Source organism: Labeo rohita, chromosome 7 (genome assembly GCF_022985175.1).
Source record: "Labeo rohita strain BAU-BD-2019 chromosome 7, IGBB_LRoh.1.0, whole genome shotgun sequence".
Taxonomy (NCBI): Eukaryota; Metazoa; Chordata; class Actinopteri; order Cypriniformes; family Cyprinidae; genus Labeo; species Labeo rohita.
This window is the reverse complement of record NC_066875.1, coordinates 28,729,651-28,746,468: the sequence shown is the minus strand read 5'-3', so window position 1 is coordinate 28,746,468 and position 16,818 is coordinate 28,729,651. Positions and strand designations below refer to the sequence as shown.

At 36.8% G+C, this 16,818-nt stretch overlaps 2 protein-coding genes across 4 annotated transcripts in view; one reads left to right on the top strand and one right to left on the bottom strand.

Moving 5' to 3' along the window:
- Positions 1-399: 399 nt before the first annotated feature.
- Positions 400-13,712, bottom strand: tex9 (testis expressed 9). Of its 3 annotated transcripts, none has more exons than XM_051115240.1 (12): positions 13,611-13,712; positions 4,781-4,905; positions 4,564-4,627; positions 4,313-4,392; positions 4,183-4,231; positions 4,010-4,086; positions 3,699-3,865; positions 3,522-3,604; positions 3,275-3,448; positions 2,564-2,698; positions 2,313-2,447; positions 400-567 (listed from the first exon to the last, which is right to left on the bottom strand). In XM_051115240.1, the coding sequence occupies exons 2-12, from the start codon at positions 4,810-4,812 to the stop codon at positions 481-483; spliced, it is 1,083 nt and encodes a 360-aa protein (XP_050971197.1). In that variant the 5' UTR covers positions 4,813-4,905; positions 13,611-13,712; the 3' UTR covers positions 400-480. The 3 variants fall into 3 exon arrangements, with proteins under 3 accessions (XP_050971197.1, XP_050971195.1, XP_050971196.1); XM_051115238.1 differs by lacking the exon at positions 13,611-13,712 and adding an exon at positions 6,498-6,621; XM_051115239.1 differs by lacking the exon at positions 13,611-13,712 and adding an exon at positions 6,011-6,464.
- rfx7a (regulatory factor X7a) overlaps positions 6,886-16,818 on the top strand; it is a 32,609-nt gene continuing 22,676 nt past the window's right edge. The window contains exon 1 of the mRNA XM_051115237.1: positions 6,886-7,011. Coding sequence (XP_050971194.1) covers positions 6,896-7,011 — 116 coding nt within the window. The 5' untranslated portion in view covers positions 6,886-6,895. The remainder of the gene's footprint in view (positions 7,012-16,818) is intronic.

Genomic DNA, 16,818 nt, shown 5'->3' with positions numbered 1-16,818 from the left:
CACCTTCTTTTGGTGGTTATCACTGTATTACAAATGTTCAAAACAGATTTCAGTACTTTAATATGTTGGTATATTAACATTATTTCAGTTAATGAAATTATGGTATTTAAATGTAAATTTAAGTTAAAACCGTAAAACCTAAAACATTGTTATACCATATTTTTACGGTATAATTCTGGCAACCACAGCTGCCATTTTTTTTTGTGTTACGTGACGTTATCATTAACCTGCAGGCTGCAATAATAAATAAAAAGAGGGGGCTGCTTTGAGTGCAGGCAGCCTAGGGAGAGCATCCATATTTTAACCCAGTGGCATGACAACACTGGCCATAGCGGCCAACAAAATAGACGGCCCACTGGGAATTCTCCCAGTGCTCCCGTTTAGCCCATCCAGGCCCGTTTAACAGGGAATGAAATTTAAGTTGTTTGTTGTACACATTAATTTTATTTTTAATCTATTTACAAAATGCAAAACAGAAACCTATGAGACTCCATCCTTTCCCCAATCCAGAGCTTTCATGAACTCCTCTTCAGTGAAGGACAACAGCTTGGCTGCTTCAAAATGCATCTTTAAAAATAAAGCCATAAACATAAAATGCTTTAGTGCAGTTAGTGAGGTACAGGTGCTGGTCAACGAATTAGAATAATTTGAAATAGTGCAATCATTAAATTCTTTGAATGCATTGTTTGTGCAGAAAGAAAATCAGGTGTTCACCGCACCTGTCCTACTCGTTAGAGTAATCACAGAACTCGTTACCTGTAAACAATTTGCTCAGCTGACCTTTCCAAAAGGCCCATTTAGGCCATTTAACTGTGAGATTGTTGTTTCATTGAATTAGAATAAAGGAGAAACCGTTTCATTGAATTAGAATAAATGCTAGAATTTTTGTTTTCTGTGAAGAGTGTTCACTGTGCAGTATAAAGTCAGGGTTGAGTAGAGTTTCTAAGTAGTAAAATCAATCATGGGTAAGCAGCACGACCTCTCAACCGGAATAGTGGCTCAAATTCAAGCCCTTCGCCAACAAGGCTTGAGGCAAACTAAAATTGCTGAGCAGCTCGGCATCAGCCAGTCTTCCGTCTGCAAAGCTCTCAAGAAAAACTGCAGCAAGCGCACCAACTGTTCCGGCGTCCGAAAAACTTCTGCTCGCGACAACAAGCAGCTGAGAAAGATCGCAGTCAGCAACCGGTTCAAGTCCACTTCTGAGCTCACCTACTTGTGGAACAAGCAGACCGGCGCTGACATCTCCAGATCAACCACTTACCGTCGTCTGCGCGAACTCGGCTTCAAATCTCGCGTTCCAGCAGTAAAACCGATGCTGAACAAGAAACAAATGCAGAAACGGCTGAAGTGGGCCAAACAACACGGCGAGTGGACTGCTGAAGACTGGCAGAAAGTGGTCTTCAGTGACGAATCACGCTTCTGCATCTCCTTCGGTGACCAAGGTCCTCGTGTCTGGCGTCGTGGTGGCGAAACCTACAACCACGAGTGCGTGAAAAGATCCGTCAAGTTTCCCCAGAGCATTATGGTCTGGGGATGCATGTCCGCTCGGGGTGTAGGGAAACTCTGCTTCCTCAAGAAGACTGTCAATGCTGCCGTATATCAAGATGTTCTGGAAACGTTCCTGATTCCGACTGTTGAGGAACAGTTCAGCGAAGAAGACTTCATATTTCAACAGGATCTTGCACCGGCTCATGCAGCAAAGTCGACCAAAGATTGGTTCACTAGAAAACAGCTTGAAGTTTTGCCATGGCCGGCCAACTCGTGACCTCAATGTCATTGAAAACCTTTGGGCCATCGTCAAGCGGAAAATTCGCGACAGAAAGCCGACTACGCTGGACCAACTGAAGCAGAACATCGCCACTGCCTGGGAAGCTGTGAGTGCGGAAACTTGCGACAAGCTGGTCAAATCGATGCCGCGGAGACTTAAGGCAGTCATACAAGCCAAGGGGGCAGCCACAAAATACTGAGAAAGTGATGATTCTAATTATAATAAAAATTATTCTAATTCAATGAAACGGTTTCTCCTTTATTCTAATTCAATGAAACAACAATCTCACAGTTAAATGGCCTAAATGGGCCTTTTGGAAAGGTCAGCTGAGCAAATTGTTTACAGGTAACGAGTTCTGTGATTACTCTAACGAGTAGGACAGGTGCGGTGAACACCTGATTTTCTTTCTGCACAAACAATGCATTCAAAGAATTTAATGATTGCACTATTTCAAATTATTCTAATTCGTTGACCAGCACCTGTATAATATTACTTTAATTGGAAATGACAGATTCAAGTAATTGTGAAGAAACCGATTTCTTACCTTTTGTCGTTTTAAAATATCTATTAGCTTAAGTTGCTTTTTAAAACCCACAATGAGCTCAGCCTTCTGTCGTTCCAGTTTTCTGTTCTCAGCTTGTAAGCTTTCAATCTTTTGTTGCTCCTGACTGGTTGAATCCTTAGGTGGGGTACAAAAATAGAAAAAAACCAAAACAAAACTAAATCTAAATCCAAAAAAACATTTGAACACAAGGTTTTGCTTTACATAAAATGTCACATCTGAGTTGTCATTACCTTACTGCTCTGTTTGAGTTTGTTGAGTTGTGTTTTAGTCCTCTCAACTTCCTCCAGAGCTCTGTTCAACCGCACCTCTGTTGCACTGTGGGTACTGGCTGCCTGCTTGTGGGTCCTCTTCATGCTTTCCAACTCCTAGATTGTATACACACAGGCATTTACATATACCTTAAGAAAACATTATGCAGATTGTGTTTTCAGATGCAGACGTTGAAAATACTGTTTGTTAAAAAAGTTGGATCTTTGAAGGAGCAAGAAATGCTTTTAACCTAAAACTTTTTTCAAAAGCTTAAAATGTTTTTTTCCATGATATAGCCTATTCTGATTCTGATTTTTTTTTTTATCTAACTCTACTGTTATTTATCCTTTTTCAGTTTCCATGTCCCTATCATAAGGGGAAGGGTGAGTTCCAAAGATATCTGTCCCAGAAGCCTAAGTGTGCTCTGGTCTCTGAGCAGCTGTGGCGTTGTCTCACTTTACACAGAGGGGACTAATCAGGTTAAAGGGCCCATGCCAAGGATTCCACGGCTCTTGATACTGGCACAGCTCTAATTAACAGGAATTATGGCATATATATATACTATACATTTCCTACAGGAAATAAGTAGAGGTTTAAAATAAATGACAAAAAATGATCAAAGAAATCAGTAACACCTGTTCAGTCATAAAGTCACTTTTTTCAGTAGTTCACGGGAAGAACAATTTAAATACCTTTTGCAGTGCTGCCACTTGCTGTTGCAGTCCTTCACATTTCCTACTCGATTCTTCAGCTAAAGCTCTTTGCTTCTCAACTTGAGTCTGTTGGACATTTGTAGTCCTCTGCAATCTTGCCCTTTCCTCCTCCAAGTCCTTCAGTTTGCTGCTTAAAGTGCTGTTTTCATCATCCTTCAAGACACGCAAAAGAGATTTTAAGCTAGGTTGATTTGAACTACCCTTGAACACATCTCAAACTTCTTACCTTCTTGTTGCATTCATATGCGAATCTGTTCAATTCTTCCTGCATTACTCGAAGTTTAGCCTTTAGGAATCTGATCTGAGCTTCTGTAAATATGGAATGATTAGGCAAGTAATAATGCAAATAGTATAACAGCCTAGCAGAGTCAATATTTGAAGGTATTTGTCCTTTGTAACCCACCTGCGCCCATCTCATCTCCAGCAATGGGCATGATGTCATCCTGTAAATGTTCCTCAGTGAGATCATCACTAACTCTGTCCTCAATTTTGCTAATTGTCTTAGCAAGTGAGAAATCCCCAAAGTCTTCGGGAATAGCAACATCATCAACCACAGTCTGTGGCGCTTTTCTATAATCGGAAGAAACTGTTGACGCTACCCAAACATCTTATACAAACAAAAGTCACAATTTCATGGGATTTCATTACTTAAACAAGATTTTTATTATTTTATTTAGACATTTCTTTGAATAAAAGTTTTGAGAATACACTTACTGTGGATTATTTCTACTTCCTGATCCAGGCTTGTTTGGCTTCGAAGATTTTGCAGAGTAGTTCTTGTTTCTCATGATCTACATAACACAACGGAAATATGTTTCTGTAACTAATGGTTTCTTGTATTTAATCCACATTTGGACTGATTCATATCATTTTTGTTTGAGTTGTACCATTGTAGGGGGCTGCTTAGATGTAGATTCTTTTTTTCTATCTGCCTTCCTAATAAGACAAACAAAAAGTTATGCTGGCAGACAGCAAAAGATGTTGCTTATGTTTATGTCAAATTGTGAGAACCATTACCTAGAAACTTCAAAATCACAGTCAGTATCAATGGAGATGTGGGAAGAGATTGGTTTGGAGAGCACCTCATTTTGATCCCTCTAAAAAAAGCAAAAAGACATCCATTAGTGTCTAGATTTGTTGCAACATTAGACATATCACATTATATAAACTGTACATTAAAAGTTACAGGCTAAAAGCACAGCCCTTATTCACTGAAATCTTTTTTATAAGAATCTCATGTGTTGTTTTTCATGTTTTTCTAGTCTTACCATAACTTTCTCTGCTTCCCGGACAAGTTCTGCTGTTTTTGCTTCTAGCTCTGCGTTGAGACGTCTAAGGAGTATCAGAGTTGCAAGCAGTTAGATGTTAAACATACTGTCATGTGATTTTCAATCCTTAATTCTTTATAGCAACTGTTCTGCAGTCAATTAATTTAAAGCAGCATAGATAAACTAATGTGCATTTAAGTAATAAATCCATAAATACTTGTATTCTTCTTCTTTGGCTAAGAGGTCCATTTGTGGTGGTTTCTTTGAAGGAGCGGAGGAAGACCTACTCTGAGGTCTCGGTCTTGAAGGCCTTTCTGAATAAGATGTTTGAGGCTTTTTTAACTGATTGGAAAGAAAGTATAAATATTATTGCAGGTATTATTCACTCTCTCTCCTATTTCTTAGCTATTTTGATAGTTTAAGACAGCTATTGCTTTGTCAAATAGGAGATCTTCAGTTACAGTAAGATGTTTTTCAAGGAATTCTCTTTTGCTCACCAAGCCTACATTTATTTTATCCAAAATACAGCAAAATGAGTAATATTGTGAAACATTTTTACTATTTAACATAACTGCTTTCTGTTTGAATATATTTTAAAATTTAATTTATTCCTGTGATCAAAGCTAAATTTTAAACATCATTACTCCAGTCTTCAGTGTCACATAATTCTTCAGAAATCATTCTAATGTAAATATTTTTTATTATTATTAACAATATTTAAAACAGTTGAGTACATTTTTTTCAAGATTCTTTGATGAATAGAAAGATCCAAAGATCAGCGTTTATCTTAAATAAAAAGCTTTTGCAACATTATACACTGTACCATTCAAAAGCTTGGGAAAGAATTTTTTTTGGGAAACAAATTATATAAATTCATACTTTTATTTAGCAATAATGCTTTAAACTGATCAAAAGTGATGATAAAGACATATACAATATTACAAAATATTTCTATTTCAGATAAATGTTGTTCTAAATTTTCTAGTCATCGAAGAAACCTGAAAAATTCTACTCATCTGTTTTCAACATAATAATACTAAATGTTTTTGAGCAACAGATCAGAATATTAGAATGATTTTTGAAGCATCGTGTGACTTGAGATGCTAAAAATTCAGCTTTGAAATCACAGGAATAAATTACATTTTTAAAATGAAAACAGTCATTTTGAATAGTAAAAATATTTCAACACTGTTTTTGCTGTCCTTTGGATCAAATAAATGCAGACTTGTGAGCAGAAGAGGCTTCTTTATAAACATTAAAAATCCTACTGTTCAAAAACTTTTGACTGGCAGTGTGAATGTCTGACTCCGAACGAGCGAGCAATAGAAGAACTGTCTATATTGAGATTTAACGTAAATTATTTGATTTAACACACAACAGAGAACCTTAGGTGATATTGTAATTTAAACGGCATAACTTGAAAAGAGTTTTATTTCGTCAGACTTACAGGCGGTAGCGCGGTTCTCGGTGTGCGGTCTGCCATGTTTGTTAGTAGAAAGACGCCGTTGCTAAGCAACAGCGTCTACCTTCCCTCCTTCCGTTTTCATCTGAGGCTTTTAATTTTAAGTCAGATCATTTAAATACACTTCCATGTCATATACAGTTTAATTAGGCGATTTAATGTGTAAAGACCTGATTTTTTAAATTCCTGTTTTGTTTTGCTTTTTGTCTTTCATAAAAAAGCCGTCGTTTAATGCGCCTTTAATGTACGTGCAAATACATCAAAGATAAGATAAGAATGATGTGTATTACAGACCATTAATTTGTTATACTCTAATATGAACTGCAAAATATGTCAAGGGAACTCCAACACCACCTCTAAGAACTCTAAACGTGACTGATAAAAAAGACAAACAACTGAAAACGGTGGGAATCTTGTGAAACAATGAGAGGGATGTTATCAATCCTTAGTGACAGGCAGTTACGCTTCAGACCAGTGATTGATTAGACTTCTGAACTAGGTGAACTCGCTGCAGCTCCCTCGTGTGGGTTTCCGCTGGTGACGCAGTGCGCATGCGCGGTCCAGGCAGCATCAGCTTCCCCAGTGGTCGCCAGTGAGCAAGTAGGTAGGTAACGTTAGTGTCTGACTCTGAACCTGCAGCAGCTCGAAGTGTTTCCCTGCTCCTGATGCACACGCAGGACTAGTGACCTCAACTGCAACAGCAAACCATGAAGAACCAGCGTGATCTATTAGAGCCGAGTCCGATTTGTCCGTGAAGTCAACAGGCGGTGATCGTGATGTACTATTTACGGAGGAAAGCTGCATTCTCCAGGTTCAGGTTAAGGCCTACTTGTTAGATCTCCATCCTCGTCTCAACTGAGTCGCGTCGTGATGGCTGATGAGCAGCAGCAGCCTGGCCCAGGAGTAGGACCTTTACCTTCCGCGGTTCAAGGATTGCAAGGGGCTGAGGCGAACGCGTTGCAGCTAAAAATAAAGAACTCAATCTGGTAAGCGCTGTCCGAATATTGGCCAGTAAGTGAGTGCTGCTGGATATGTGTGGGTTAATGGAATTGAAGGCTCTCCATCCTAATCCTAGCTGTGTTCTAGATGGGTTCCACTTGAGTGAGTCGTGACTAGAGTAATGTTAACGTTAACTCTCTCAGTTCAACTAATTTCACCGTTTCCTACTCTATTATAACAACGATAGGTTAACCTATTAAAGTTGTTTGTTTTGGACACCGACGTTTTGGGCTGACCAGATTATGTATGTTAAAATCTGAGGTGAGTTACTCGTCCTGAGTGTCATGGACGGTGTAGTCGTTATTTATAGGCAAAGAGCTGTTTTTGTCCTCTTATGAAAGTGTACAGAAGTGAAATGCCTGTGTCTTGGATGCGCTTGCGGTGGTAAACAACTCGTGGGCAGCAGCAGCCGGGTACAGCCGCGCACATTTAAACAGCCAGTGTGCAGAGGCATGCTTTTTTCATACACCGCTGCATCCCATAGACCTGCGCAGGTCTGCTTCTTCCTTCAGTTTTGCGATTATCCAAAATGTGTAGTAATTAATCTGTTAAGCGCGTAGTTACGTCGTGAAACGTGCAGCATGGCTCATGATGTTTATAGCGTAGCAGCGCATGCGTTAAACACGCGTTTGTATTGCTAAGTAAATGTTGTGAGGACAATATATATAGCTTCTGTGTGCATAGTCACTCAACCCAGACTTTTCTTGGGTCAGTAGTTTTGCCTGGAATTGATCATTGTTGGTGCACATTGCTTGTGGCAGCGAAAATAAAAAACGCTGACACGATTATTTTGCACAGCCTCCATCCCCCTCACCACCACCCTTGTTTTTGCATGTTGAGACATGCTCTTAACGACATGCATCTGCAGCAGCGGCTATACTGTACTTCCAGTATGGGACGTAGATTTGTTTAGCTTCACGTGTACTTACAGTGTGTGTGTATATTTACACACGTACTTGCGTACATATATGGCAGCATTTATTATTGGTTTTTCTGCAGAGCATTTTGTTATTAATGCCCAGGTGTTTTCAACATACATGTGAAATTTGTATTCAAAACTCCAGTGGCTCCCAATGGCATGGGAAAAATGTGGAAAAAAAAAAAGTATGATTTCCAGAGATAAATTTCAATAGCAAATATAGTTTTTTTGGTTGTGCTCAGATCTGTAATATTTCACCAGCTGCAAAGTATGTGTCTTTAATTTTAAGTCCTTATCTAGTTCTTATAAAAGATCATGGACATTAATTTGTAAAAAGGTATGTACACAACTACAGTAAGTTTTTAATGTTTTTTTTTTTAATCTTATTGAATATATTTTAAAACGTAATTTATTTGTGTGATTTTAAAGCTGAATTTTTAGCATCATTCCTTTAGAAATCACTCTAATATTCTGATTTGCTGCTCAAAAAACATTTATTATTATTATTATCGTCGTTGTTATGTTGAAAACAGCTGAGTAGAATTTTTTTCAGGTTTCTTTGGTGAATAGAAAGTTAAGAAGAATGGCATTTATCTGAAATAGAAATCGTTTGTAACATTAGAAATGTCTTTAGCATCACTTTTGATCAATTTACAGCATCCTTGCTAAAGTTATTCATTTCTGTCAGTTTTTAAAAAAAAAAAAAAAAAACTGATTCCAAGCTTTTGAATGGTATAGTGTATAATGTTACAAAAGCTTTTTATTTCAGATAAATTCTGAATCATGAAAAAAAACTCTATGTAAAAATGTAAAAAATGTACTGTTTTAAATATGAATAATAATAATAACAAACATTTCTTGAAAGGCAAATCAGCTTATTAGAATAATTTCTGAAGGATCATGTGACACTGAAGACTAATTTATAATGTAATGATGCTTATAAAGTAATGATGCTGAAAATTTACTTTGATCACAGGAATAAATTCCATTTTAAAATATATTCATATAGAAAACAGTTATTTTAAATATTTTAAATTCACAATTTTACTGTTTTTGCTGTATTTTGGATCAAATAAATGTGCTTTTGAATGGTACTGAAGCATATTCTATGTCACTCTGTTGTTTATTGACATATCCATTCTTCAGTTCATACAACTAATCAGTGGAGTGATGAAACCATGTAGACATTATGACCTTAAATGTCATTTCCTGGGAAGCTTTAAGTAGACTGGTTTAGGAGGACAAATAACAATTAATCCAATCATTAAGTAAGAGTGTTTACGTTCTGAATGCAGTTTTGTCTGGATGTAGTTGCGTTTGGTGTGCTGGACTTTTCAGTGTTACTGTTGGAATAGATTCTTGTATACAGAATTAATAGTTATTTGACCAGTTAAAGGGATAGTTCACCCAAAAATGAAAATTCTGTCATTAATTACTCTCATGTCGTTTTAAACCCAATGCATCGTAGTACTCTCATGAATAGTATTAACAATGCCCTTCCTACAATTCTGTGCCTTGAACGTGGTAGTTCCCTTGCTGTTTATGGAGGGTCAGAAAGCTCTCGGATTTCATCAAAAATATCTTTGTGTTGATGAACGAAGGTCTTACGGGTTTAGAATGACATGAGGGTGAGTTTTCATTTTTGGTTGAAGTATGCCTTTAATTTCCTTGCACACACACACACACACACACACAACAGGTTACAATATAATTGTTAATTTTCAGGACCTGGCCTTTACAGAAAAGAACAAAACAAGTTTTTTGATTACTCCAAAATAATCATATATAATATAATTAACTGACTGTGTTGTTTTTTTTTTGTTTTTTTTTAAGTTTATATACATCTTGTGATTGATATATTTGATATATTTGATTGTTATATTTGTTATAAGTTGCTATTTTTCTCTCTGTTGTGAATTTAACTCAAGCTTGAAGTTTTAACTTGAAGTTGTTCATGATTCACACTCAAATTTCATTGTTGATCATAACTCTAGGGACTATTAAATGGATTGACGATTTGAGCAGACATGCATAGGATGAGTGGAGTGTCTCAGCTTGTGCTCCTTGCCCTTCATTTTGAGCAGAGCTCTAAAGGTTAGGCCTGTCGATGTGATAACTGATATCCAGATCTGCATTTGGCATGCTGGTTGGCACACAGTACGTCTATGTGGAATAGAACCGGGTATTTGGCACTGGTGCTGGCAAACCTTGTGGAAAAGAGATTGTGATTTGCCAATAATAAAGTTGGTCACTAATAGGAATATCTTGCAATTTATACACTGATGATGGAGATTATTGATACATAAATACAGCTACAATACTGAAGCAATACCTGATGAAATGAAGCAGTTATAGCAGACAAATCACTAGAATTTCACCTGGTGAGGAAAAATAATTTACATTTGCCAATAGACCAGCAGAGGGGGTTGTTTTAGAATGAGCTGTAATTTTAGTGCAATACTGTAATTTAGCTTTTTGAGCTTTTTTGGGAGTTCATTTGGTTTATGTAAAATCTGTCAGGTAATTTTAGATTAACAACAGTGCCACACTAAACTGAGTTTGGACGGGGTGAATTTGGTCTCTTGGTTTTACGTGACTGTTCATGTGAATGTGCATGCACATCAGTGTGTGTGAATCTTTGTTCATCTACATATGAAGGGAAATTGGATGGAATTGGGAGGAGGGGAAGAGATCCAAACACAATGGTGGTAATCACCTTCAAAGAGAAATGAAAATGAGCCATAGCACCACTGGCAAAAAGCCCAGCTGTTTTTACCAAGCTGCAATCTCTGAGAATGGCTCACAACTGCTGCTTTGGTGCTGTTAGATGATTCTGTTTTGGTTTAGCCTACATCTAGGCCAATGCTCAAACAATGGAAGGATCTTTGTCTGTGGTTTTGGTGCATAAACATTCTATTAGGTCTGCAAAATACTCGCAGTCCCAATGAAGGTGACTGTTTTCCTGTTTATGAAGACGGAGCGGACTAGTAATTATAGCATTTCCTTTTTCTTCGATTTACTTAGAATGTGTTAAGTGTGCATATATGCACTACCAGTCAAAAGTTTTTGAACAGTACAGTTTTTAATGTTTTTTTTTTTTTTAAAGAAGTCCCTTCTGCTCACCAAGCCTGCATTTATTTTATCCAAAGTACAGCAAAAACAATAACATTTTGAAACATTTTTACCGTTTTAAAGTGTAATTTATTCCTGTGATCAGGAAATTTTCAAAATTTTCAGCAACATTATTCTAATCTTCAGTGTCACATGATCCTTCAGAAATCATTTTGATATGCTGATTTGCTGTTCAAGAAACATTTTTTTTTAAACAACTGGAGTCAAAAGCTTGGAGTCAGTATAATTCTTTTTTTTTTTTTAATTATAGAAATTAATACTTGTATTTAGCAAGGATGCTTTAAATTGATCAAAAGTGAAGATAAAGAGATTTATAATATTACAAAAGATTACTTTTTCAGGTAAATACTGTTCTTCTGAACTTTCTATTCATCAAAGAAACCTGAAAAATAATAATAATAGTAATTGTTTTTTTGTTTTTTTTTGAGCAGCAAATCAGAATATCAGAATGATTTCTGAAGGATCATGTGACTGGAGTAATGATGGTAAAAATTCAGCTTTAAATCACAGGAATAAATTACATTTTAAAATATGTTTAAATAGAACACAGTTATTTGAAATAATAAAAATATAAAAAAAATGTTTTTGCTGTACTTTGGATCAAATAAATGCAGGCTTGGTGAGTAGAAGAGACTTCTTTAAAAAACACTAGAAATCTCACTGTTCAAACACTTTTGACTGGTAGTGTGTGTATACAGTAGTCAACATTTGAAGTGGATCAAAAAAATCCTCAAAGTTGTCCTAAGACAAGAATGGGTATTGTTTTGGTTGTTTTGGACAACTTTGATGAAAGGTTTTGATCCACTTCAAATGTTGGCTACTGTATATGTTTTTCACAAAAATATTAAGACAAAAATAAGATGAAATAAGAAATGTTTCTTGGGCACCAAATCAGCATATTAGAATGATTTCTGAAGGTTTATGTGACACTTGTAGGACTGCTGTAATGGAAAAATTAAACTTTTTTTTTTCTGTGCAAGTTAAAATTTGAGTTATACATCATATAATATTTTATAGGATTACACATACACACACTTTGTTTTCTCGTTTTGAAACTTGAAAAACTGCAAGCCTTAACTAAATAATAGAAGTCATGTCTGCCACCCCAACATTTAAAGTAGTTCACTTCCAAAACAAACATTTACAGATAATGTACTCACCCCGTTGTCATCCAAGATGTTCATGCCTTTTTTTCTTCAGTTGTAAAGAAATTATATTTTTTGAGGAAAACATTTCAGGAATTATCTCCATATAGTGGACTTCAATGGTGCCCGCGAGTTTAAACGTCCAAAATGCAGTTTAAATGTAGCTTTAAAAGGCTCTTATAAATAAAATGTATATACTTTTTATCCTCAGATGCTCGTCTTGTCTAGCTCTGCGATGCGCATGCGTACTCTGTGTAATCCGGGTCAATACGGTTTTAGGGTATGTCGGATGATTTTGAAGTTGGAGGAGAAAATGAGATGGGAATTTTTTCGACATACCGTAAACGCATTGACCCGGATTACACAGAGTACACATGTGCATCACAGAGCTAGACAAGATGAGCATTTGAAGTTAAAAAGTATATACATTTTTATTTGTTTATGTGTAAACGAAAATGACCGATCGTTTCGCTAGACAAGACCCTAATTCCTCAGCTAGGGTCGTTTAGAGCCTTTCGAAGCTGCGTTTAAACTGCATTTTGGACGTTCAAACTTGTGAGCACCATTGAAGTCCACTATATGGAGATAATTCCTCAAATGTTTTCCTCCAAAAACAGAATTTCTTTATGACTGAAGAAAGAAAGGCATGAACATCTTTGACGACAACGCGGTGAGCACATTATCTGTAAATTTTTGTTCTGGAAGTGAACTCCTCTTTTGAAACAACTATCTAAAGAGTGGGAAAACATACTTACTTCTATGTTTTCCTCTCTGAGACATAAAGATATCAGTAATTCAGCAGCCGTGTGTGTGAGACCTTAGATCACCTCTCTGCTCACAGCAGACTGGGAAGCCGGATAGTTCCTGTTAGAGGAGCAGCTGAAAGGAAGCCTGCCATACTCAGTTTTCTGCTATTAGCAGCACTCTAAGTGCTAATAGCTTTAGCATGCTGCCAATGATGCTCAGTGGTGCTTCAAATATTTGGATGTGTGAAATAAAGGAATGTCTAGCAAACATGTAAATATTGCTTTACCATTTATGTATATTTAATCCAACTTTAATCTACCTGGATTTTAGAGATAAATTACATCCATTAAAGTTTATCATGATGGTGAGCTTAGTGCTGATGGTTTGATTAAGTTGCGTGTGTTAGTGCACACATGAGGTTAAAAGATGCGGCACGGTAGTAGCTGAGTTCAGCAGGTTCAGTGGAGTTTTCTGTCTGTCGGTGAGAGAGAGAGCCTTCTCATCCTCAATCTCTCACGCACACTGACACACAAATATCACACATGTAGGTCATGCTGACTAGCAGTAGTGTTAGTCTCTGTTGTGACGTCTGGCTGTTCTCAAGTCAGAACTCTGCTCATATGGAATTAGCCGGGAAACTCACAGGCCTCTGCGCTCTTTCCAGGACGAAAAGATAGAGATGTCCACTACAATCCCTTCCAACCAGTGACACAGTGACCTCTCACCTTCCACCCCCACCCCTCTGTCTATCTGTCTCTCTCTCTCTCTCAGGCGGTTGTTTACGTTTCTGTTATGATCGGAGCACACACGGCCAGCTGGAGGAGGGGATCTTAGGGGGAGGGGCAGTGACCGACAGGATAAAAGTCTGTGGCTTAAATCAGGCCACTGTTTACAGGATAAACAAACCTTAAATGTCAACGATTTGAAGTTGTTTTTGTTATACATGTATGTATATGTATACCATGTTTGTTTTATGTAGCTCTATGTAAAATTATAGTTCGTTGTTAATACAGATCGATGATTGCATGAAATAAAAGTGGTGGTAGTTAATCCATGTTACCGTTAAGAGGCTGCTGACCCCTCACAATTCCCTCTCTGGTGCCAAACTCAAGCTCGAGGGATGTGCACACGTACTCCAAAAATCACACCAATGATTGATCATGAAAGTAATCCGACACTATAATGCAATATCATACTGAAATATGCAACTATGTATTGTTCTTAACAATTGCATTTACTTAAATTCTCATCATTCACTTGCATCCAATTAAAGGGGTCACGACATGGATTTTTTAAAATTATTTTAATATATTCCTTGAGGTTTACTTATAATGCCAATACATTTTTTTTGCACAAAAAAGCAAATAAATATGTGGAAAAATGAATCATTCTGACCCTCCCGCAACCTGTTTTAAGGGGCGGGTCCTTTAGGGCTTGTCAGTAATCGGCCACTGTTATGATTGGCTAATGTCATTTCGTAGAAAACCGTATCAGTGCTTCCTCGCTATTGCATGTGAGTGTTTTGACAACATGATCATAATAAAAGGTTAATTTCCAGACGAAGCATTTACTTACGCTTTGTGATGCAGCTGCAGTCAGATCTAATAACACTTCATCTCTCAACAAATGTTTCTTTGTGAACTCTCCATGACACTGTGCCTCATTTACAAAACAAAATCCTCCAAACAATCCTCTGACACGATCCGGGATGCCATTAAAAATAAACTATCCACTTGTTCCTTATGCTTGGATCCTTCTGATATCTGAATAAACACTGTTTAAACCAAACGCATCAGAGCGAACATTCTTTCACTCTATTTGTCCTATTGACGACAGACTGAAGCGTGTCGACTGTGTTAGAAAGTGAATGTGCATCTGTATACTGTATCCAGTGTAGACAAGATAGCAGCAGTAGCTGCTTTTCCATTACCCTTCAAATTGTGCAAATTGAAAATACACCTACAGTAAATGCGACAATTCCTCAAGAACTCCCATATATCACAAAAAAGCTTCTACGCTCACATGAGGTGGTTTTTCAGGCAATTCGACAAAGGAATATTTCACTAAACTGCATTGAAAGCGGTTTTTTCGCATTTACAGGTCACCTTGCGTATGTAAAAGTCACATGATCATTCTTTAATATACTATAACCTTAAAAACCCTCACGTTTTTGGCCACTTACACAAGCATTGACTACACTTATGTTTGAATAAGGAGCTTTCTTTGCCATTAAAGCTTGGAGAACCTCTTATTTACACTGCACAAGTCTGCGGAGCTGATCGCAGTCACTCTAGGCAATGCTTGTGTTTATACCAGGCGCACCGCGGCTCGTTTCAGTCTCAGAAGCATCTCTCTGCGCTGCTTCTGTAAAGATAGATGCCTACATCTCCTAAAATTAAAAATAATGGCCAGTGCGGTGCCTGCAACATACGTAAACCTACCATCGCCATCGCATAACATCGGTTAATCGAAATGCTGTCATTTTGCAACCGTTTTTATTGACATTTATAAAATATCGCAGTTATTGTGCAAATCTGTAATGGGAACACACCTAGTGATTGTAATTTCTATTTGCTTTCGACGCGACGCTACATGTGAGTGTCACGTTGCACAATCAAGTGTTAATCATTAAGGCCTATGGTGAGAAGATGACTATTTGTCGATGTATTGCCCTGGAGGCTGTGTTAATGCAAATGTTTGTTCCTCCGTGACATCATCATGGCCTCTCAGATGAGGAGGAGATTTTAAGCTATGAAACTTGCAGGATGTTTTAATGGTACAATGATTTGATTTCTTATATCATCACCCCTTTAATTGTGATGAGCACCATTTTTTTCCATGCATAGGGCCTTATGGAATCTGTTTTATTTTTTTAACCAAATTGCAATTTAAGGTTCCCAAGTTCTTTTAATTTTTTGGGATTTGTTATTTTGATTTATTGCAAATTCATCATCAAAAACTGTAGTAATCAAAAGAATTTGTAAAGCTTTAACAATCTTCACAATGTAATCAAATGACAATACAACAAAACATAACATTTTTTGTTAAATCATGCATAACAAGAGGTAAATGGTATAAACTGAAACATGGATGAATAAATCTATTGACTATGTTATTCATTATAGATGTTTTGATAATTTATTATTAGTAGTAGTAGTACATTTTACTCTACATTTATAAAATATTTCTGTCAATTTAAGTTAAATTTATTTTGATGGTTTCTCATGAAGATCTTTGAGTTTCTGATTGTATTTGATAATAGTTTTTTTCTTTATATGTAATTTCTTATAAAGTGAGACTGTACTGCTCATTCAGAACAAGTAGACTTCATATTTAAATAACAGCTTTTTGTGGTTTAATAATCATACACATTAGTCCATATCACAATTTGAATTAATTGTGAAGCTCTACTTTAGATTTACTAATCAAAAATTTGCTAAATTCTGTGAAAATCCATGTTATACAGCAAATTGTGTTTTAATGATTTGAATCTGTGATTTCGTCCTTGTTTTCCGTGTCACTGAAATCATAGAAGTTAGTGTGCAGCGTAACATAGGACACCAGTAGTACATTTGTTTTGTTTTCTAATGTTTTGCAAACAACTTATTATGAATGGTCTAGACTGTGAATGGAATACCAGTTGATGCATGCATTGCACGTGGGATTTCGGCAACCCACTTATAGACTTAACACCTCACAAACATTTTCAGATTTCCAGGACTCATTGCACCGTACGACGTAAAACATTGCAGTGCGCATAAGGCATATTGCTGTTTAAGTTAGGTGTATCAGGTGAACGCCGGGCTAATAGAGTTAAACTTTGCTGTTGATTATTGCGTGTTTACTTAAGT